Here is a 24,440-nt window from a genome sequence, read left to right on the forward strand (position 1 = left end):
ATGGGTCATCAGAGGCTTATGCATCTAATGCGTATTTGAGGTGGCCAACTAGACAAGGATTTGAAACGTTTCTGCTAGCCACTAAGTCAAGAGTTGCGCCGGTCAAGTGTGAGTCAATTCCACGCCTTGAGTTGATGGGATGCCAAATGTCCACAAGGTTGGCAAAGTCCGTCAGAGATGCCCTGCCCTTTGATATTATCAGAGTGATGTACTTTACTGATTCATCGTGTGTTTTATCACAAATAGTTTCCAACAGTGCTATGCTGAACACATTTAATTCTCATCGTATTGGAGAAATTCAATCTGCAACCAACAAGGATGACTGGAGGTGGGTCCCCGGGACGCAAAACGTTGCAGATTTGGGCACCAGAAGCACCTGCAAGGTATCAGATTTGGGACCAGGTTCCAGGTACAGATTGGGCCCAGAATGGTTGCGCCAGGATGAAAGTGCGTGGCCGGTGAAAACTGCCGAAGAAGTCAAGCAGGTTTTACCCCCAGAGGAGTTGAATACCAAAATGGTTAAGTTATGTTCAATGAAAGTTGCCGGAGAAGCCGCTGAAGATGTCTTTAGGTTTAAGCACAGGAGATCATTTGGACAGGCCAAACGTATTATGGCAGCTGTCCTGCAAGTTGCGAACACCTGGTTGAAGAAGCTAAAGAGCAGACAAGAAGGTAAGACTACAGCCGCTGGTAGTCATGTAGCAGCCGCAGATTCTGTGTACAAGCCGTCTTTGTACAATTTTATGGCGGCGGCGGAACTTTTCATTGTGTCACGAAGCCAAGAAGATGAGTGGATAAATGACGCTAAAGGCAATTATGCGTCATTAAATCCATTAGTGCATGAAGTATCATTGACCTGGCCTGTCGTTGGTCCCGGTGGAAATTATGTGACCAGGGAGATGAGGATTCTTAAAATGGTTGGTCGAGGACAGCCAGTCATTGACGCCATTACTGGCGGCCGTAAAATGATATTTGAAGACATGCCAGGTTTAATAATTTTGGAGCCTGGTAATTGGTTAGCTGCTGTTTTTATGAGAGAAGCGCATGTTGAGCTTCACTCTGGTGTCCGTGGAACTTTAGCTGAGAGCCGCCGTTGGTGCTGGATTGTGAAGGCAAGGAGGTTGGCCATCATGGAAGTGAAGAAATGTTGGCCCTGCAGTGTTGAGAGGGCTAAGGAATGTCGTGCTACCATGAAGGAGGTGTTACCTGACAAGTTGGTCCCGAGCAGGCCTTTTGAAGCTGTGCAAGTCGACCTGATGGGTCCGCTGGTTACGAGGAGAGCTGCCGCCAAAACGAGGAGTCAGACAGCAACGAAGAAGGTGTGGGTGTTCGTGGTGGTCTGCAGATTCTCAGGGGCGTTGTGGTTAGATGCCTTGGAAAAGTATGATACCAGCAGTATCCTGTTGTCCCTGCGCAAGTTGGAAGCTGTTCATTGTCTGCCGAAGATCATAGTAAGCGACATGGGCACACAATTATCCGGTGCTCGCAAGGTTTTAGAGCAGAAGTTGGGCAGCCAGGTAGAGTTTTCTTGGTCTCAGATCCCGGCCCGAGCCCACCATTATATTGGGCAGGCTGAGAAAATGGTGGGATTAACCAAGAGATTGCTGTCCAAGAAGTTGGTGAATAGTTCTGTTAATTTCAACGAGCTCCTGGTGCTGTTGGCGGAGGTCAGCAAAATTATGAATAGCAGACCACTGACGATTGAAGCTGCGAACGACGTGGAGAATTGGCGGCTGATTACCCCTGGCCAGCTGCTGGGAAATGTTGACCGCCAGCCGTTGTGCAATGTGGCGATGAAACCGGAGGACCAAATTTCCTCCAGGTTGAAGTTGTTGGAAGATTTATCTGCCCAGTTTTGGACTGCCTACCGCCAGGAGATCCTACCGAAGATATTACGGATGTCCAAGTGGAAGGATGAGATGGCAGAGCCACTAGCTGATGGAGATGTAGTTCTGGTTACGAGTACCAATCCGCTGATGAGATGTTTGAGGATGGGCCGAGTGACGAGAATTGAGGATGGAAGAAAGACGGCAAGAGTCTTGTTCAGACTGACAGATAAATCTCCCCTAGAAGAACATGCTGTATCAGTCAGGCAGTTGTTAAAAATTATGATTAATAATTGATTCTTATTTTATGGAAATTGAGATTTTTTTTAGTAAAAAGCCACATTTTCATATGCCTATTTTTATGCCTAAAATAAGAATCAAATGAAATGCGATTAAATATTCTTCTATTTCATATGCTCAAATTTAATTTTATTGAGTTTAATTTCTTTTCAAAAGTTCAATTCATTTTAAAACTTACCTGAAAAGTTTAACAAAAAGGAATAAAAGTGTCGAGGTTGCGTGATTCGATATTTATTCTAAGAAAAAAAATCAAGTATTTTTTTAGCAGATTTTTTTTAAATTATATATGAATTTCAATCAAGTAAAACATTTTATTTAGATCAAGGAATGATTGAAAATTCATATTTAAAGTCTCATATTTTTTACAAAGAAAAATTGGTATTTTTTCATAATTTCAATGAAAATTCTAACGAAGATATTATTTTGCTATTCTTTAAGTATTAAAAAGTTTTATTGTTGATTAAGATATTACAGTTCTTATTCATTAGGTTTGAAAAACTTTCTGCCCAAGGATTTTGAAAAATTTTTTCTTACTACTCTTTTTGATGCTTAACAAATTTAGTTTTAAGTACCTATAAATCTTAATTTTCTTGTCTAAGATTTATTTCGTTTTATTTTTACCATTATTGTTTACATTTACATTTCAACCTGATTTCGTAGGTACTTATTGATTTATTAATAATGATTTATTACCTATTGATTATGAAATGATTATTATTAGTGTAGTTGTTATATTTACAACATCATGATTAATAGGATTATCTATTTTAGGATTTGTGTATGTGATCTTGTGATTGTCATGTGCATGGAATGTTGTATGGTACAAACCAATCCCCATCCTTCTATCCTAAAATGTGAGGTATTATGAGTCCTAGTGAGGAGTATAATATTGTGTATGCATTTCACGGGGTTTCATTTAGTTAGGAGCAAAATTGTCACGTTTTCGGGATGTGGCCATTCTCATGTAATTATGGCGAGTTGAGTTTAGTGAGAAATGTTGCTAGTGCTCAGCGCGAAAAAAACCTTGAATCTCGTTAAGGAAGTTAATTTGACTTTCAAACGGGGGGTGTGTCTTAACCTCTTTTCGAGGAAGCTTTGTGTTTATCAAGTTCGAAATTAAATTCCTTATCATTAAACCAAAAACAAAGCGCAAATGTCGTCTTTTAGGGCTTTCCTTTCATAATGTGGCGCGGCATAGAGTGTTTGTTTATTTTGGATGCGCACGTTCTTACTTTTGAATGAGATATGAGAGTGTGAAGATTTCGGAGAACAAAATTGGGCCTATCATTGGTCTCATTGAGTGTGAACGACCCTAGTATATCAGGGATTTGAAACCATAAGAGCTTCAGGTAGAATTTGTTAATTTGATTAAGAAGTATGGTGTATAGGACGATTATATGTAGTTTTAAAAAGGCTTTAGCCAGCTAAGCATGAAACTTAATTATGATTAATATATGTTTTAGTAATTTTTATGTGCCTTATTGTTGCATTTAACAATGATTTATTAAACCAAATAATTTTCCTTTAAAGCCAAAGATTCCAAAGATTCTTTAACCATAAGAAAAGAAAAAGATTTTTTTTAGTGCTCAAAGTTTTAAGATAACGAATAATATTTTATTCTGTTTATTAATTGATCTTGTAATTTCAGGTCTTTGAAATAATTTCATCAATAAATCTATATTCAAACCTGCTGTTGAAACTTGATGGTTCCTGGTATTGGGGGTTTGTATGTTCGCCAACTGATCTCGTGAACTTCCCGCTAATTCGGAAGTCAAGCTCAACCAAAGTGTCATGGTTGAGACAGTCATCAATGCCCGTCGAGCTCCAAGAATATGTTAAAGGACCATACAAGAGCAAGAGAACTTTCCAATTTGGAAATCAAGGGATTTTACCAACCCTAGAAGCATACATGATTCCTATTGTTGTAGCTGGGAAAAGACATCTTATTGAAGTGGATGTCATAGAGTCAGACATTCCACTTCTGATGTCTAAAACTCATATGAAACAGCTTGGAATAACTCTCAATATGGTAGACGATACAGCATCAATTGATGGTAAATTGATCAGAGTGGACACTACAAGTGCTGGTCATTTTATACTCAATCTCTTTGGTGACAATGAGCACCAAGACAACAACATGATGCAGGAAATCTGTGCTGTGAACATGTTAAAGAAAGTGAAGAGGTGCAAATGCAACTACTTCATAAGCTTCACAAGCAATTCGGACACAGGCCTAAGAGAGTGTTTATTGAACTCATAAAATCTGCTGAACAATGGGATCCCAAGTTCAGTAAAATGATTGACCTCATCATAGATGGCTGTGAGGGATGCATACCCCGAAAACGTAGCCCAGACAAACCAGCAGTAGCCTTGCCAATGGCTAAAGACTTCAATCACATATTGGCAATGGATTTGAAGAAATGGGATGATAGGAATTACATATTATATTTTGTAGATCTATTCACAAAATACACTGTAGGAGTAGTTATACAAGACAAGAAGCCAGAGACCATTGTAGCAAAGCTTTTTGAAAATTGGATTAGATACTTCACAGTGCCAGATATCATCCTAACAGATAATGGAGGAGAGTTCATCAATGAAGCAATGAAAGAAGTGTGCAGCGTGCTTAATGTCTATCACATGACAACTGCCGCCAACTCGCCTTGGCAAAATGGCACATGTGAAAAGCACCATGCACTATGTGATTGTGTAATAGGGTGTTTAAGACGAGATTATCCAAAGATGTCACTGGAACAAGCAGTAGCTTGGTCATGTGCAGTAAAGAATTCCTTGACTAATGTCTATGGATATTCTTCATTTCAACTCACATTTGGTAGGGTACCAAGGCTACCCAACATCATGACCGATCCAATCCCAGCTTCTCAGATTGAACCCAGAAGCCAAGAGCTAGTAAAGAATCTAGAAACTCTACACGAAACAAGAGAAGCCTTTGCTAAAGCAGAGAAGTGCGAGAAATTTAAACTGGCTCTCAACAGAAAGATGAGAGCAGTAAACAGAGATTATAATCCAGGTGATCTAGTATATTACAGGAGAGACAAGGATGACAAATGGCTAGGGCCTGCTAAAGTCATTTTCCAAGACAACAAAGTGATTGGAATACGTACAAGCTCTGGATATGTTAGAGTGAGTGCTAACAGACTTTGGCCAGCTGGTCAGACCCTGTCAGAGCGACTAAGAGATGAAGAGGCTCAGATAGAAGAGATGAAGAAGAAAAGGTCTGATAAAGACAAACAGGGAAAGAAAGAAGAACAGAAAACTTCCAAAATGGAAGTAGATCCAGAAGATGAAGATGATTTCCATGAAGCAAGAGAAGAAATCAATGAGCCTGAAAGCGTAGAGCAAGAAACTGAAACAGAAGGAGCTCAATCCCAAGAAGAGTCTAATGAGCAACAAGCAGCTGAAGTTCCACCAACCGATGATATATTGGATGGCAAGGAGAGAAAGAGTCCAGAGAAATTTGTTAAACATCAGCGCATTGAGCTTAAGGACAATGGAAGATGGGAGAGAGGAATCATCCTAGGTCAAGCTGGGAAGAAAGTTGGCAAGTACAAGCACTGGTACAATGTGCAGCTAGACAGCGGTAAAAAGTTCTCTGCAGACTTCGCTCAACAGGAAGTCAGGAAAGAAACCACAGAAGAAGAAGCTCCAACAACAGAGGAGGAACTCCTTCTCATTGAGGGAGTAGACATCAGACTTGACAGTGGTAAAGTGATTACCATCAGAGACGAGGAGAACTTGATTGTACTGGACAATGATCAGGCTTTAGCAACATGGTTACATGAGGAAGTTTTGGCCGTGATGTTACCAAAGGAGAAAAGGAATACTCCTGAATGCGATGCAGCCAAAGAACTTGAACTGCAGAAGCTGAAAGATTTTGATACTTACAGAGTAGTGGAGGATGAGGGGCAACCCTTCATAACAACTACTTGGGTACTTACCCAAAAAGGACCAGAAATCAAGGCTAGATTGACAGCGAGAGGATTTCAGGAAGAGGATGAACATCCCAAGGAGTCCCCAACATTGCAGAAATACTCCTTACGCACACTACTTGCTATTGCAGCAGCAAAGGGTTGGCCTATAGAGACTGTAGATGTAAAGAGTGCATTTCTCCAAGGTACTACGCTAAAGAGGAAGGTCTATGTCAGACCACCCAAGGAAGCAAATGTTCTGAACACTTTGTGGCTTTTGAACAAGTGTCTGTATGGACTCAGAGATGCCAGCAGACAATGGTACACTAGAGTGGAGAATGTGCTGGAGAAACTTGGATTCCAGAAGTGCACGTATGATTCAGGATTTTTTTACCTGAAGGTCAATGGTCAGTTAGAGGCTCTAGTAGGATTGCATGTGGATGATTTCTTGAACGCTGGAGGTGAACATTTTCACAAAGTCATTCTACCACAGATTCTGGCAACCTTCAAGGTTGGAAAGTCAGAAAGGGGAAGCTTCATGTATACTGGCTTTCAACTCAACCAAGATAAGGATGGAGTTTCCTTGGATCAGTCTGACTACATTGAAAGTCTAACTGTTCCTGAGATAGATAAGATAAGATTAAGGCAGTCCAATGAAGAAATGACATACGAAGAGCTGTCAATGCTGAGAAAGATGACAGGTCAGCTGAATTGGACAGTTAGGTCCACAAGACCTGAGCTTTCTTTCAGTATGATTGCATGTTCCACCCACTTCAAAGGTGGATCTGTGGCAGATTTGAAATTTGCCAAGAAGACCTTACAGAATCTGAAGGACAACAAGGCGATTCTAAGGTTTTCTAACCTCAATGACCTCAAGAAAGCGGAAATCTGGTTGTTTACAGATGCGTCATATGGCAACTTGAATGGAGGTACTGACAGTACGCAAGGATACGTCTTATTCTTGGTCAGACCGGAGGATGGAAGGTGTGCACCGATTGACTGGAGAGCAAACAAGATTGACAGAGTGGTGACTTCAACTCTGGCAGCTGAAGCAGTTAGCTTGACCAAAGGTTTGGATGCAGCAATAGCATTCAAATGGACCCTCCAACAATTGCTGGGAGAAGAAGGTAATCTGCCTGTGAGAGCAATTATAGACAACAAGGACACCTATGAGAGTGTCCATTCAACCACGGATGTTGCTGAGCGAAAACTTCGCAGGGAGATTGGAGTGGTGAAGCAAATGCTCAAAGACAAAGAACTTGAGCAGTTGATTTGGGCACCCGGTCAATTTCAATTGGCGGATCCACTAACCAAACTGGGAGCCAATGGAGAAATCTTAAGCAAGGTCATGCAAGAAGGAAAGATCCCAAGGGAGATCATGGCTGTAATCAAAGCCTAAGAGGTTAAATCCATGTCAGACACGTGTACATAACCTATCTTGTAAATAAATTCATATACAATCCATTTTATGTAGTTAATTTGTGCTTAGAAATTAATTTTTCTAATAAATATAATTAGGTATTAGTGATAACAACAGCAATAATTTTAAATTGTTGCATGATTTACCACATCGTCACAACCCACCAAGGATAAGATGACAACTTCCAATAATATTGAAAATTTTGGGTATTCACTAAACATTTTTGTGTTGTCAACGCTGTCGTAATTTCAGCATAATTGAACGCGGCAAATATGCGCAAAGATGTAAACAACAAACATGGCTGCCGTCCTGTTGAGAAATTTACGGAAATAATATTCCATGTTAAAAATGTGAAGAAAATGCGTATTAAATAGGATAAGTTTACTTTTTTGGTTGTTTTTACATAGTTTATCATTACAGTTTTGCCTTTTATTGCTTTCGGACATTAATCATTCTTTTGCATTACTCAAGGTAAATTCCTTTTATTTTATAAGAATAATCAACAAATTTTTTCAGAATGGGTTTTGAACCATGTAAAAACAATCAACAACTATCCACGCATAACTAAGAATAGTGCTTAGTAGTTTTTAACAGTGAAAGAGTTTTTTTCTTCGTATACAATATCATATTTTTCTGTTTTATAGTTTTTATGAAACTTTTAAAGAATGTTTTAGTACCTAGTATTTTAGAAATGTCCAGCTTCACGTAATATAATTTATTTTCGAGTTATCAGAACCTTATCTAATTAACAATGATACTGTTTTGATTAACAGAAAAATATTAAAATTGGTTTCAAAAATACTTCTAGCAAGTCTACAGCATTAGTTTATATAATGATAACTATCACTTCATGAAAAATAATGACTAAGATTATCCTTAAAAATGATAATTATTTTGGTCATGTATTTTCATATACTCAATCTGACTTAATTTCTTTACATGTTATTTACCTAAATCAATTTCTTAGTTGAATTTATTCAAAAAGTAATCTTGGAAAGATAAGTCAGTTTATAATCTTCAACTTAAAAAAAATGAAATAAAAGTTAAACATAATTCATTTTTTTGTCCAGCACGATGTTCCCGAAGAAGAGCATGGCCACCGCCTCCAACAACCTAGTCCTGCAGCTGGAGAAGGATACCCACCATGTGATCTTCAGCGATCATGACTGCCCGATGATTTGCCCCGAGGAAATATCCTGGGTTCACTTTGAATCTCAAGATATTGAGCAGCTCACGGAGATGGTGATGGCTGAGATGGAGCACAAGATGCCGGTGAGAGTGACACTGCCCGTCCTGCAGGCCTTCGTCGGTGTACTCCCCCCGGAGGATTTGATCAGAGCCATTGATCAAATCATTGACGCCGTGCGTGGCTACTGCCACGTTATTAGTGTGCCGTCCCTCAGGTTTATACCTGATAAGTTTATGGTATGGCCAGAGGTGGAGCGCATCAACGAGCACATCTGGCGTAGACACGTGGAGATGGCCATCCCTATACTCTTATTGCATAAGAGTTTCTTATCCAGGCAGCAAAATAAGTGGGTAGTTTGCCCGCAGATGTATTTAGAATACATCACAGATACCGGGCTTGGCCATACCCTTACGGTGAATGCCAAATATAGGTATTCTAGCCGATTGCTCCGGTTCCATGCTAGCCTCCATCGCCAGGAACCCCCGTGTCAAGTGTCCAGCCCGGTGGTACCCCTACCCCTGTACCAGACGTGGTCATATGTGGAGAAGCCTGAGACCGCTGAAATATTGCAGGGATTTGGATGCGAGCTCAAGCCCCGAGCGACGAACAAGAGGGGGAAGAAAGGTAAAGGGGAGATATCCAAGGGGGAAGGTAAAGCTGGTGTGGTCACCTATGCTGCCCCTAAGCCCATCTCCGTCATAAGTATCGATGAGGGCACTTTCAAAAGAGTTTTCAGGGAAAACTGCGAATTGCGTAGCGACCTGAAACTCTTAGAAAGTGGCCTCAAAGATACTGAAGCGCATGTGACCAAGCTTATGACGGAGATTAAGGAGCTGAAGGGGGCCAAGGCGGAGAGGGACCGTTACAAGGAAGAGAGCTGCCGGACTTCCAGGAAATATAGAAAACTGGATGAATCCACGTACCAAGACATGATGGACTGGCGTGAGGAGAGAGACCCTTGAGAAGGACGTATATGACCTGCGCTGGGAGGCAGAGGAGTTGACCAAGGAGGTGGAGGAGTACAAGCAGAAGCTGCAGAGGGAGAAGGAGAGATACCAGGTCCTCGAGATTCAATTGGGGATTTGGGAACGGTGGGTGGAGGGCGAGAAGAAGAAGGACGAGAAAAAGAGGAGGAAGGAGTAGAGAGAGAGAAGACGGAAGAATGATATATAATGAATGTCAGTTTTATATTTGTGTTATTTATTTATGATCTGTTTATTTATATCAGTTTGTTTGCTGTCAAGATATTTATTCACCTATGAAGATTTGTTATTTAATAAATATCTTAAATGTTTTGATGCTGTGTATTTATTTATCATTTATCGAAGCTTGGACGTCTTTATTACATTGCAGATACTTTAGTAGTGAATAGCTATTTAAGGTTTTAAGATAATTTGCTTTAAGTTTAATCTGTTTTATTCCAGATTTATAATGATTGGCTAGTATAGACTTGGTGTATTGTTGATTTAATATTGAGGTAATTATATGTCACTATCAGCTACACTATTGAATCAATTAAGTTTTGTATGAACATGCCTGCGCTCATAACCCTCACCAAGCATGCTTGAATGTGCGCGGTGGGCGGTACCAAAAGCATCGTTGACATACACGTCAGCAAGCTTCCTAAAAAAAAAATCTGGTCGATTAACGTCATAATTTATGTTAGGTAAGTTTAATTAAAAGTTACAGTAAGGACTTCGGTGAGAGGGAACCCTACACCCCCCCCCCCCCCTCCCCTACACATTTTTTATGTGCCTGGCCTTATTGAGCACAGATAACCTCTTCCCCCTTATTTATCAAATAAATGTATTGCGTTTATTTGTTTATTACTTCAAGTCATGTTAGGTTAGGTTATTTAGGGTACTGGGTAGCGTCAAAGGGTTAGGGCACAGAAGGTAAACGCCCCGAAGGGCAGTGGCCTTGGGAATAAGAAAAACTAACCCCATTCTATAAATCTAATAAAGGGGGGTGAGGGGGGGAATAAGTGCTCGACATGCAATCATTTGCAAAATAGTTACCTAAGAGAAGCTCTAAATGCAGTGACTTTGTCCTTGTCAGCCTTGACCTTGGCTCCGCTAGCGTCAACACCCTTGCCCTCTTCTTCTACATGGAATCTAAATTTTATAATATTAACTAACTAGGTAGGTAGGTATTTCTGGTGGTTTCTCTTACAAAACACACAAAATAAACCAAAGGTTTTTAAAAGAAAAAATATGTCCAGTCCATTGCTTATTTTTGTTTAGGCTAGGTAAAGGTTGGAGGATCCCCACAGAGAAGTTAGGACTTTGCAGGGGCTAGAGATATTTTTTGAAGGGGGAGAGGTTTCGGTGGTAAAAACTACTTATTTTCTTAGTATAATCTCGACATACTTGTAATTTTTCATTAAATAAGGATATTTAACCATAAGAAAGCAATAGGTATTTAGTAGGTACCTATTATCTGAAAAGCTCATTATAAGAATTAGTTAATTTTCCTGTTATAGACAGCCTTCCGTGGATAGTAAAATAAAAAATCATTTTAGTTTCATTTTTCGTTAAAGAAGGTGTCATTTTGTTTATCATCTTTGGAAATGTAGGACACTCATAACATATTTATACCTGAGATTCTCTAGAAGTATGACAGAGCCCTTGGGGGGTCAGCACACACCTTCTCCCTTCTCAATATTTATACCTGCGATTCTCTAGAAGGATGACAGAGCCCTGTGGGTGGTCAGCACAAACCTTCTCAATATTTATACCTGAGATTCTCTAGAAGTATGACGAGCCCCGTGGGGGGTCAGCACACACCTTCTCAATATTTATACCTGAGATTCTCTAGAAGGATGACAGAGCCCTGTGGGGGGTCAGCACACACCTTCTCAATATTTATACCTGAGATTCTCCAGAAGGATGACAGAGCCCTGTGGGGGGTCAGCACACACCTTCTCAATATTTATACCTGAGATTCTCCAGAAGGATGACAGAGCCCTGTGGGGGGTCAGCACAAACCTTCTCAACCTCCTCTCCTACACAGTCGGAAAGGAACTGGACATCCCTAGATAGAGAAATTGTTTGTAATTAAGTTAAAGGATGTCTTTGCGTCTGTCTCGCTATCCGCGGGATCGAATTTTATGATTTTTTTTTAGTTGGTCACCTACTTTTCTCGAACGTGACCTTAGAGGTGTAGATATTGTAATACAAAATAAATCCATAGAGAGTGTATGGTTGTTGACAAGATAGAAAGGACAGAAAATAAATAGATGTGATTAATGTTCTGGAAGATACTAACAATAATAAAGTAGATACTAAAATAAACAAGGATGACAACATCCATAAGTAGCGAAGCACAAAAAATCGTAGATGGGAATACGTACAGGTAGATTTAAAAGGTTTTTACTAAAATCAAGAATAGATTTATTGGATAAGATAAATATAAAACCTTGTTTTATTTTGTATGATGACTATGATCAAAGTAAATTATATTAAAGATGCTCATAACAATGGGAAAAATTATTTTGATACTGATATCCCATAAAAGTTTGAAAATTGGATCAAAATAAACAAAGATCTTGGGAAATATGTAAAACATATAAAAATAGCCAAAAACCTGATAAAAGGCAGTCTGGCTGCCATGGTTGTTTTCTTGAAACGACAAAAAATTTAATTTTTAAATCCTTAAAAACTTTAAAAATTTGGAAAATCGGACCATATACACTGAAGATATGGAAAAAAGTGTTAAATATATTTATAAATAGCCTAAAACCTGCCAAAAAGGCAGTCTGGCCGTCATGGGTATTTCCTTTTAAGACGGGAAATTTAATTTTGATATCTACAACTGAAAAAATTTTGAAAATCGGACTATAAACACTGAAGATATGGAGAAAAATGTTAAAAATATAAAAAAAAAACAGCCTAAAACCTGCTGAAAAGGCAGTCTGGCCGTCATGGTTGTCTTCTTTAAAAGACGGGAAATTTAATTTTGATATCTATAACTGAAAAAATTTTGAAAATCGGACCATACACTGAAGATATGGAGAAAAATGTGAAAAATATAAAAATAGCCTAAAACCTGCTAAAAAGGCAGTCTGGCCTTCATGATTGTTTTTTTAAACGACAGGAAATTTAATTTTGATATCTGTAACTGAAAAAATTTTGAAAATCGGACCATAAACACTGAAGATATGGAGAAAAATGTGAAAAATATAAAAATAGCCTAAAACCTGCTAAAAATCGGTCCGACCGCAAATGATGTTTTATAGTCAATTGTGCTCCTTAATAATGAGAATGTTGTCAAAAAATTTCAGCATTCTATCTTTTATAGGAGCTGAGTAAATCCCATTTCCCCCATAGCGTTACGGACTGACGGACTGACTGACGGACTGACGGACGGACAAAGTGAATTATAGAGTAGCTTCGCTACTAAAAAGCTTTACATACCTAGGTCAATATAAAAAATACAAAGTACAAAAGTACAAAAATAAAGAAGTAAGGTTAAGTTTGCAATCTGAAAACATACCTACCCACGCTAAAGCTAATGGTTACTTACTTGTTCAGAAGTTTTTTCAATTCCTCAGCAACAGGAGCGAGGGTGTATTTCATGTTTACTTGTCCATCAGGACGTCCCAAATGAGAGCACAAAACAACACTCTAAATATAATAGATATTATTAACTACCCATACATTATTTTATTAAGCATTGATTTCCCCTTAACTTCCAAGCGAGCTAAGAACACCCTCACTTCTACTTTTTAAAAATAAATTGAAAAAAAGTGGTGGGTGATGGTTTGATTTTTTCCCTTATGCCTAACCCCTGCGTGGAATCCTAGCCCTGGGGAACCCTATACCAATATAACCTAACCTAAGGAAAACAAAAACACAAAAAATTAACCCACTTATTTTCAGTCACTTTCAAACTCTAGGGGGGGGGGGGGATTTGAAAACTATCTTAAACTACATACAATTTCCTACTATATGATTTCCTGATTTTCAACAGATATGTCGGTTTCAGCGGCCGCATACTATTTACAACTGCCAACTAAAGTAACTTTGCTGTATATATCTTTGCAAAAAATGGCATAACCGCCCTCACTTTATAATCTAGGAATAAAAAATATTTTGAATTACCTTAGCTCCGTTGTCAAGGCAGTACTGGATAGAAGGTAGCGCAGCAACAATTCTTGCGTTGTTTGTGATCTTTCCATCCTTCTGGGGCACATTGAAGTCGCATCTAAAATAAAAGGTTTAAAATTTGCTTTAATGAAATACTTTCCATTGCCCTATAGAAAACAATGTGCAAGGAAGTTACATTTTTCAAGTTTCTAGATTTTACAAAAATACATGTTTTTGCCAACTTTCATATCCTTTGTAATGTTTTGTATAGATAACTTAGGTAGGCATTGTGTCTGATCTTTCTAGGAATCACCATTGAAAAAATCAAAATTATGTAAAAATTGACGATAGAAAAAATAAGAAACACAGATTACAAATGAAATAACAGACTTTCTGGTCACGATTAAAGAGTTGCATCGCTTCCTCAATTGAATCTTATTGTTGCCAAAAATCAGCTTCCAAGATTATAATCGATAGGATGACCGTAACATGCCCAAATTACCGACACTTAATGTAGAGAAGTTTAGTGTTACAGAATCCCAACCAATTATTTTTTAAATAACTTTAAAATAAGCGGGTGTTTGGGTAAGGGTGTATTTACAAATGACTAAACCCTGCAGATCCTAGACCTGCGGTTTCCTGACCCTAGCTGCAAAGCTACCTGATCTGACGTAAAAAAAAATAAAAAAAAATTATTATCAATCTATTTCAAATAAGAGGAATGTATTCCCTAAAAACAACTACCTCATAAAGACACGTTCAGAAGCAATGGGCAGAAGGTTGATGGTTAATTTCTTTCTCAGATCCATTTTAAAAGATATTTCACTCTGAAAAAAATGGAATCAAAATATAGTTACCTTCCCTTTAAAGCAACCATGTGAAAAAATTACACACAAAAGAACAAGAGCAAGTAAATTAAGCAAATTCGAGCGTAATTTCAAGCAATCTTTGGTGTAAATAGTTACAAACTAACACCCAATTTGAGTTTAGGATTAAGCATTTGAAAATGTAAATTCATAACTATTTTAACTTTTAATACTACAAAATAGAATATTATGGTCTCTTTTAATAGAATAGAATTTATTGTTTACACTGAAACTAAAACTTCTGTATCTTCGTAGATTTTCTGTAGGTTCTTTTTTTTCCTACTGGGCCAGTTAAGAATGTGCTGACGATTGTCTACATAACACTGTAACTTTTCTCAATCTTCTTTTTTCAGTCACGGAGGCAGGTTACATTTTCTTCGTGGATGCTTCTTTGCTGTAACAAGCGATGACGTTGTTATAGGATATTTCCATTAAGGATATTTACACAAATTTTATAATTTTCTGTAGTTTAGGACTAGTTTAATAAAGTAGGTATTTAAGAATAAACATTAAAAAAAGTATGTAGGTTTATACAGTAAACCAGAAACTTCATTAACTTTATGACTCTATCCAGTCAGTCCTGAAACCCGACTCATAAAGAAGCAGACATTAACTAACATACAACTTGACAACCTATAACAGCTGTTATGTAACATATAAGACACAATGACGTCACACACGTGATTAACTGCGCCGCAGCTTAGCGGTCAAAAAAGCACACAATGGCCGTTTTTTTATGCAATCTGTTTTTTCATGAATTGTTTTAAAAACTAAGTCTATAGGAATTCACGAACAACTTATTTACTGAATAATATTATAGTCCTCCTTAATTTTAAATAAATCTAGATAAATCAGATTTATATCACGTTTATAAAACCAGAGTTTAAGTCATACTTAGTTTATCTTTAATTTTGGAAAGTTAAATAGTTAAATAGTTTTTTAAACAATTTAATATTTTGGCGTGTATACAAATTACAATATCAATATTGAAACAAAAATACCTAGTGATGTATAAGTTAAAGGATGACATTTGTATTAAAAATAAAAATTTAAAAAGGTAACTTTTTATTCCTAAATGACTGACGTTAGTGTGGCGTTGGTGTTACTAAGTAGTCAAACTAAAATCACGTTTGTGCCGTATGATGGAAAGTGGTGTCATTACAAACCAACCAAAAGTACATATTTTGAATTAAAACAGCCAACTGTTCAACAGCTCAATCTAATATACTCCAGGGCATTGGCCGATAAATTGATGTACATCCACAATGATGATGCACAAAATTCCCTCTCCTGTAGATTACAATTATTGGTTGAAACGTTTGGACACTTAACTTGTTGAATCAACCAATCAAAATTCATTAAAAAGTCCCCAAAGTTGTTAAGCCAACGAATAAGAAACGCTACTAAAAAACTTTGGGGACCAGTGTAATAAACAGCCCAATGTCCCCTTCCACCCTGGATCCACCCACATGTAATACAAGATACAACTAAAAAAACACAGGTATTAAAATTTAATAACTGTTTTGCAATCTTTTCTAACTTGCTGAAAAGTGAAAACACTAAAGGGTAAATTTTAGGGAAAGTAGACATTTTCAGCAGACAAAAAAAAAACTCACATACTTTCTATCATGTATGCTATGCATAGTTTATCTTAAACATATGACTTAAGAATTTATGTAAGAACTTAAACAGATCTGTGAAGGAATGTCGTTGTCTGTGGGTTAAGGATGGATGAAAAGTGGAAGCTTAATTTTGTATGCCATTGATATTACCCTTCCAGAAATTTAAGTCTTTTATGGGGGTAATTGAATCTTAATTGGTGGGAAAACTAGCAGTGTCCAATCTTTTCCACTATTAATTGGAATCTTAAGAAGGAAGTGAATTTATTGAGAATTTTCATCTAGAGAAGGGATAATTTTGTTCATCATCACTGGGCGTACTGTACATATTTCTCAATATACACAAGATACTAATCAAAACAACAGACCGAATGATATATATTTTAACATTGCATTTGTAGGTACCTAATTTAAAGCATTTTTTTGGAATAGGTAGCATAAAAATATTCAAACATACAACAAAAAATATATTTCTGAAATAAAGTAATTAAATAAATACATTGTTACATACACTCAAACTAAAGAACAAAGTTAAGTTAATCTTCCATCCAATTAAAAAAAGGCAAAATCCTTTATTTGTTTATTAAGAATTAGGTTGAAGGTTATCATTTAATTTTTTTACTTGATAAAGAAAATTCAATTAAAGAAAAGTATATCATAGATTTTAGTCAACACACATATTTTTACCAAATCAAATTTTAAATTTTTTATTTCTCTGTCAGAGCACTTAAATTAGATAAAGTAGGCCATACAATATATTAAATATTAAAAAAAAACTCTTTTCAATAAAGTGTATAATGAACTCCATACAATTAAAGGAGGACTATTCATGAACTAGGTCTAGAAGTTAGGAGATTGGCCACTAATTGCAGTTGTTATTCCAAAGAGATAGATCCATAATGTACATATGAAGGGTTTAGCTACTTCGTAGATGCCATTTTAAGTTTGGTCTAGATAAATTTAATTCAGAGGTTTATTGAATTTCTTTCCCCCTACTCTTCTCTATTTCTTTCCTCAATTCATTAATATTATTTTGAATTTCTTTTGGATAATATACAACCCTGCTTTGATTCATATAAAAAAAATATTCAAATGATATATACAATTTTCTACCTAACCTGAAAATTTTATTAGTCAGTAAAAACTTAGATATGTACACAAATACACAAATTCCCGACAGAAATTAATCAATATGAAAAGATTTTATTAAAATTAATTTTTTTAACTAAAATTTATTTTAAATTTTGCTTGGGTAATTATAAGTTTTATGGAAAAATTTAATTCACAAAATGTGGAATAAAATTATGCTTTTGTGGTTCAGTATTATTTGTGATTCAGTTCTTTTTAATTTCATAATAAAATGCTCTAAGCTACAAAACAATAAAAAATGCTATTATACTACTAAGTATTACACAATTATTTAGGTTAAAATCATGTTAATCTTAAAATTTTAGAAGACTTATGACTTCACCACTTTAAATAGTAAACACTACAAAAATATAACAAAAATAAACTCATATATATTTGTTTACATAATAAAGGGGGGGGGGGGGGTTAATTCAACCATCTCGTAATCAGTGAGCAAATGACACTTAGAATTCGAATTTCGATCTGAACTTCTGCATGAGTAATCCTTGGTAGGTCTATTTTCCCTAAATCGAACAAAAAGTTGGAAAAGTAACGGCTAGCGGCTCAGCCGTTTAGCCGTTTTTAGCCTATTTTCAGGGTAAATCCATCATCAATTACGTAGGAATCAACTTTTTAAAACATATTTTTGGTTTAATTCATGTTAAATGATAGCAATAACCATTTTTAAAACTTCTAGCACCAACAGCTACCGTGTAGAACCGTTTGATAGCGTTTTGGAGTAGAAAAGAGTATTATGTTGAGAGAGGTTTCGTGACTGATTTGCAATATAGATATCAAAAAAATGACAAAACAGCTGAGCCGCCAGCCGTTAGCCGTTACTTTTCCAACTTTTTGTTCGATTTAGGGAAAAAATAGACCTACCAAGGATTACTCATGCAAAATTTCAGATGGAAATTCGAATTCTAAGTGCCATTTGCTCACTGATTACGAGATGGTTGCATTAAACCCCCCCCCCCCCCCCCTTAGTGAAATAAGTAAACTAAAATTAATGCACTTTCTTTGATATCAAAAGAAAAACCGGCTGAATAAAAATAATAAAATATTTAATAAACATACATATATTAATAACATCAAATAAAAAAAAACATTTACAACTACAATAGTTTCAACCTATAGAAGTATTATTTAATTTTTCCCTCAAAGTGCCTATCAAGCATTATTTTTTTAAATTAAAAACAAGGGGGAACTAGATTTTTCCTAATAATAAACTGAGTTCCTAACCCTGCGGGACTACCAAGTACCCATTATAACTTAACCAAAACTTTAGTAATTAAAAACAAAAAACTTACTTTCAGCATACCTTACCTGACCTTAAAAAAACACAAACATACAAAAATCTAACATTCCCTCTCCCTTTTTCTTGATTTATTTCAAAATAAGAAGGACAAGGCACTTTGAGCGACAACACCGTAGTTTTAAAAAGTATTAGGTATATTTTTACATACAGTATATAATATATAGCTTAAGCTCCGAGGCATATGAAATATTGAGTAATACCTAGATTCATTAAAATTTCTTACAAATAAACTGGTTTCAATTGACATAGGTATTTTAATTCAATAAATAGGTTGGTCATTTATGTAGAGATTCTGTAAAACAAAGTATTGTATATAATAGGGAAAACTATAATGAAAGACTACAAATTCAAGTGAAACATCCCATTCAAAGTTGTTGGGTTATCTATAATACAAAGTAGAACGATGTCTGTCCGTCTGAAGCTTATGATATCAGTAACCGCTAAACGGATTGGGCTCTATTTTTCAGGGATTAAACCTACTGGTCCTGTGATGGTTTTAAGCTATTTTCTTTTCAACCCCCCCAAAAACAAAAAAATCCCCCCCCCCCCATTTTTATTTTATTGCAGAAGATTTCCTTGGTCCTTTTTTTTGCAGGAGATTTTCTTCGTCCTTTTACGAATTTCACTTATTTTTTTTTGATCACCTCTTGGGGCAAAACCTCTAGAGGCTAGGGGCGAAGCCGCTAATCTAACATATAGAGTTTAAATATACTTTAAAATTGGCAAATTTGACAAAACAATTTTTTTTACAAACTTTGTGCTATTTTCAAACAAGTAATCCTATTCCTAATACCCTTTTATGGAAAACTTTACAATATACATCATCTTTTAGCTTTCTTAATCGATTCAAAATATATAAATTTTTTACGGGATCTCAACATAAATGTACACTCCTTTGTGCTTCAATAATAAAAACCATATAATCTATAAATAAACACATGAACTAAGTAGCAGAAACGGAGGTATTGGAGAAAAAACTCAAATTCTGTTTGATTAAAGAATATGTTTTCTGGTAACAATTGTTAAATAAAAATATTTTTCATACATTTTTATCCATTGCTATATAGTTATTTAATTTTGTGCGATAATGTAAATTTATTACCTTAAAAAAAAGTATAATTAAGATTAATTTTGTCCTACATTTTATTTCTTCACCCCTTCATTTAATTTTCAATATTATATTTTCATCCCACTTCTTTAGTAAACAAAGATTATATAAACATAAACCAGTTGGGACTTTGAAATGAATAGGAATATAATAAAAGTGACTACACACTGGTATCACATTAGTTTACGAAACTGTAATGTTACCTATCATTTGCATTGGAATTAAAACTTAACGTTTCAATGATTTTTTTATTTGCTTTTTATAATCTCCTAAAAAAGAAAATTAGTTTAAAGTTATGTTACTAAAATTATTCTAAATAGAATAATTTTATAATATACATTTTCAAAGCCACTTTATCATACCCGTATTGATTTCAACGTCTCAACTGTCTTAACTTTGATTAAGAAGAGTTGTATGTGATTTATTTGTGTAGCTTTTAAGTTACAGTAACATTGTATGTATTTTTGTTCAGTCTTCGGAGCGGGAGTTCTATATTCAACTCTTTGAAGTTTTCTTTCTGTTTCTCGTCATAGGACCTAAAATTTTATTTTATAGTGAAATGATTCAATTAACATTGCATTAAAGGGACAATTAAATTATCAACAAATAAGTGAGAAAAAGATGTTTTTTTTCTTATGAATTACCTTTAGCCCAGGATAACTTAAAGAATTAAAATTTCTTCAATGTTGTCCTAATGTGTAAAGTATTAACAGTTTTGTTTGACAATTAAGATCTCGAAAATAACTGTACAAAAGAGGTATACCTACTATTATAAGAAAGCTTTAGGTCCCGGGATAGGTTTAAGCATTTTTTTTTTCAGCATCAAACCTTCCGTTTCGAAAACAGAGCCCCAATATGCTAAGGACGAAGTCACTAGCCCATATATAATTTAACAAAACATAGATTTTCCTCACTGTTTTAGACAGTCTAATAATTTCATTATTGGTTACATATATTCAAAAAAAAACCTTAAGCTATTTTCTATATATTTTCTATTATATTTAACGGATTTTGTATTCAGGTGCTCTAGACTAGCTACTACTGTATTGTATAAAGTTCACTACAGACAGTATTGAATCAAGTGTAGTCCGACATACAGACAACAAAAATCCAAAAAAGGCTGCTGCTGAATATTTTCAGGAATAAGGTATACCTAACCAACAAGCGAAATAAGTCTAAAATAATATTTGGGGAGACAGATGTAAAGGTCGTCAATTCTACTATGTGTTGACCCCTCAACAACAGCTGAAAACACGTACAAGTTTCGTGATTTTTTATTCGAATTAATTTCGTTGTTGGTATAAGCTGGTATATTTTACCTTGAACTGGTTTAGTTTGACTACTTGGCACTTGAACAGGTGATGAGGGAGGTGGATATGGGATCTTGAACAGATCCACCTAGAATAAAAAAAGCAATAATTAGTAGGTACTTTAACCTAAAACTTCTCATTGATTACAAATTCTCCCCCCCCCCCCTTGCTTTTGGCAATTTTAGAAAAGAAACCTTATATCATTCAAACCTTAAATAAGGTGTGTTGAATCATTATACATATAATCCATTATACAATTGTATTTCTAAAAATTGTCCCTTCTGTAGATTAATTCATTAGTTGAAAAGTTGGAAACTGATGTGTTGTAAAACAACTAGGTAATTAAAACTTAATAAAAGTCCCCAAAGTTGAAAGCAACAGAATAATATATCAATGTTTAAAACATTAGTGAATAGTCAATTGTCCCCTCCCTCCACGTTTCTGTACTACTCACTAAATGTGGGACACCTGTCCATAATTAAAATTTTTGTCACAAATGGGACTGCTATCCATTTGGATATCCAGCAAAAATACAAAAGATGCAATTTCGCCAGAACAATTCAAAAAGTACATATTCATGTAATGACAAACTAAATTTTTAGCTTCAATTATTTTATAACTAAAATCTAACATACAAAACTTACCTTAAGAAAATCACAAATTTCTAAACAGACTAAACTGCAATATCTGACAAGATCAAACATGACCCATGCCTAAATTGAATTATTATACAATTTAATGAAATAGTTCACTGTCTATCAAAATTACTTTATAATCTAAAATATCATATTATAGTTTTTATATGAAAGTCTTACTAAATGACAATCATTTAAAGTATTGTTTAAAAACAAACATAAAAATGAAGCTCACCATTGAAATCTTTAACAACCAATCTTCTGGGAAGAATGTATTAAAATATTGATTTAGGAAGAGAGCCAATGGGGCCAGCAAAACTGGGTCCCTGAAATAGAATATAGATTAAGGGCCTCGCAATACTGATAAAACTGATTTAATTGATTAAGGAAGAGAGCTAATGGGGCCCGCAATGCAAGCAAAAAAGCTTCTAATGGACAAGCTATACTTTGTTCTATAACGATGAAAGACCCCAAATTCAGGAATAAGATATAGCCAACAAGCGAAATAAATTTTAATAATATTTGGGGGCAGATAAAAAGATCGTCAATTCTGATAAGTGTTATCCCCCATCGACAGCAAAAAATTACGTATTATTTAGGTTTCGTGATTTTTTATCGTTTTAATTTCAATGTTGGTATAAGCTGCCCCAAAATAATAATAGTAGCGAGAAATAATGGGTCCTGCAAAACAAAGGAGTATTTTTAAGAAGAGATAAAAATAGTTGCTCAGCAAACAATAGACACGATTTCAACTCTTTTTTCAGGAAAATATGTAAGGGGCCTTAAAAAATTAATTATAAATAGTAGCTATAAGGTGTCCGTACAATAAACGTGATTCCGTCAATTCCAGGGACCAACCTGTGATGTATTTCACTCTTGCACATGTGAGCAACCACCAGCCTGTTGGTCATCTTGGCGGCTATCAACCCAAACATCAGCACATACAAGATTGGGTGACTGTGATAAATGGCCTGAATAGAAAGACACTGTTATGACTAGTTATGTATAGGAAAGATAAACAACATGTAAAATGATGCAGAGAGAGAGAGGGAAAAATGGGCAATTTATTATACTTGTCCCCAAATGTCATAATAACGTTTTATTCGTTTGACTAACAACTTTGGAAGACATCAGTGAACTTTGATTGTTTGTTAATTAAGTTAAGCGTTCAAAGGTTGCAACATTAATTTTAAACTACAGAAGTGGTAATTTTGTTTGTTATTATTGGAGATTACGTCAATTTATCTACCATTGGATTATCCCTTTAGATCGCTGAATATGATGTGTTGACTATATTGTAAAGGTATGTTTGTCCGTTTACCGTTAAGATATCGGTAATAACTGAATACTTTATTTTATGAAAGCTTCAAATATGTTTCAGAATAGACTTGAGCTATTTTGATTTTAAATTAAAGTCAAAATAGCTTTGAGCTATTATGATTTTTAATTAAAGTCTTGGTATGGATTTATGCTAATTTTCTAAACCCTCATTTTGAATATACCTAGCTTTTAGGGAAGCAGTTGCTAGTAATTAAAATAGAAATAAAATAAAGTTTATTTTCTTGTTAATAGTTATTTCTTTCATCGTATTATAAACCGCTCTCCGCGGATATAGAATGTACAATTATAAGATTAAAACCAGTTTTTTAGCCCCGTAGTGCCGAAGCACTACGGGGCTAAAAAACTGGTTTTAATCTTATGATTGTACATTTTTATATTCGTAAAAAGCGGTTTATAATACGATGCTAGACATAGTTTTTTCGTATGGATGAGAACCGGTTCCTATCCACCGGATTCGAATGAAAACGAGAAAAGAAAAATAAAATGTAGGGGCCGATGGATAGATAGATAATTTATAACAAATAATAGCTACCTGATCTGATTTATATGCAATGACCCATGCGGGAACAATAACCAGTAATAATGGAAGTGAAGGAGAGAGAACACTTGTGTCCTAAATTTTAAAATTAAATCAATTTTAAGCCATCAGTTCAGAATGGCTAAAAAGATTGATGAATGTAAAATTGAAAGTTAAATTGATCACCCAAATATTTTTAAACTACTATTACAAATTTGCAGGGATTGGTCAATGGACAGTTAAATAATAATATATTTTGAAGTCTATAATTTAGTTCCCTTCTCTAAATTTGGAATAAATCTTTCATTACCCTAAACCCTGATAAAGATTCAACAAAGAGACGATTTAAAGTAAAAAAAGATTTAGTCAAAGTTCAAGGATAAGTTTGGCCAAAAGTAGCGCAGCAATGATACGGTAATAAGAAATTTTTATATCAAATAATCACTACATAATTATCTGACAGTATATAACAACCACTAAAGTGTGTTTAATAGTCTATAGATTTGGCACTGTGTGCGGGACAAAGCGGTAGTAAGCTGTTAACATACAGGCATACAAATATACCCAGATGGATTGACATTTAAACGGACTTACGGACATTTCCATTAGAGTAGCTGCACCTCTAATAATAGGGATACATGTTTTAAAAACAGGATTTAGCAAGGAAATTATACATATAAAAGTTGTTAATACCCGTACATTATTGAGATCTTTTTAGAACTATCTACAAAGTACAACAGAAAAAATGAACACTAATTTCATTCTATTTATATCATATTATGTTTAAAGGTCTTTTAATTTGTTTCTTAAACCAATTTTCATAGGTATTAAACTACATTAAAGATTT

General features: G+C 35.2%; 2 protein-coding genes across 9 annotated transcripts in view; both read right to left on the minus strand.

The window, feature by feature from the left end:
- Pgk (phosphoglycerate kinase) overlaps positions 1–17,771 on the minus strand; it is a 29,718-nt gene extending 11,947 nt beyond the window's left edge. The window contains exons 1-7 of one of the 2 annotated variants that reach the window (XM_080161288.1): positions 14,496–17,363; positions 13,767–13,869; positions 13,189–13,289; positions 11,652–11,697; positions 11,468–11,517; positions 10,683–10,778; positions 10,201–10,287 (exon numbers count right to left, since the gene is read on the minus strand). In XM_080161288.1, the coding sequence (XP_080017414.1) occupies positions 10,201–10,287; positions 10,683–10,778; positions 11,468–11,517; positions 11,652–11,697; positions 13,189–13,289; positions 13,767–13,869; positions 14,496–14,560 (548 nt within the window). In that variant the 5' untranslated portion in view covers positions 14,561–17,363. Of the gene's footprint in view, positions 1–10,200; positions 10,288–10,682; positions 10,779–11,467; positions 11,518–11,601; positions 11,698–13,188; positions 13,290–13,766; positions 13,870–14,495 lie in introns of both variants that reach the window. The other variant, XM_080161287.1, reaches the window with a different exon arrangement.
- A 1,804-nt stretch (positions 17,772–19,575) lies between these two features.
- bbc (choline/ethanolaminephosphotransferase 1 bbc) overlaps positions 19,576–24,440 on the minus strand; it is a 29,409-nt gene continuing 24,544 nt past the window's right edge. For 3 of the 7 annotated variants that reach the window (XM_080161296.1, XM_080161295.1, XM_080161289.1), the window contains 7 exons: positions 23,609–23,689; positions 22,594–22,706; positions 21,971–22,061; positions 21,745–21,813; positions 21,110–21,188; positions 20,153–20,326; positions 19,576–19,918 (listed from right to left, as the gene is read on the minus strand). In XM_080161296.1, the coding sequence (XP_080017422.1) occupies positions 20,286–20,326; positions 21,110–21,188; positions 21,745–21,813; positions 21,971–22,061; positions 22,594–22,706; positions 23,609–23,689 (474 nt within the window). In that variant the 3' untranslated portion in view covers positions 19,576–19,918; positions 20,153–20,285. Of the gene's footprint in view, positions 20,060–20,140; positions 20,327–21,109; positions 21,189–21,744; positions 21,814–21,970; positions 22,062–22,593; positions 22,707–23,608; positions 23,690–24,440 lie in introns of those variants that run through there. The other 4 variants (XM_080161294.1, XM_080161291.1, XM_080161290.1 and 1 more) reach the window with 4 other exon arrangements.

The sequence above is a fragment of the Acartia tonsa genome, chromosome 5 (genome assembly GCF_053477335.1).
Source record: "Acartia tonsa isolate MP-2025a chromosome 5, ASM5347733v1, whole genome shotgun sequence".
Taxonomy (NCBI): Eukaryota; Metazoa; Arthropoda; class Copepoda; order Calanoida; family Acartiidae; genus Acartia; species Acartia tonsa.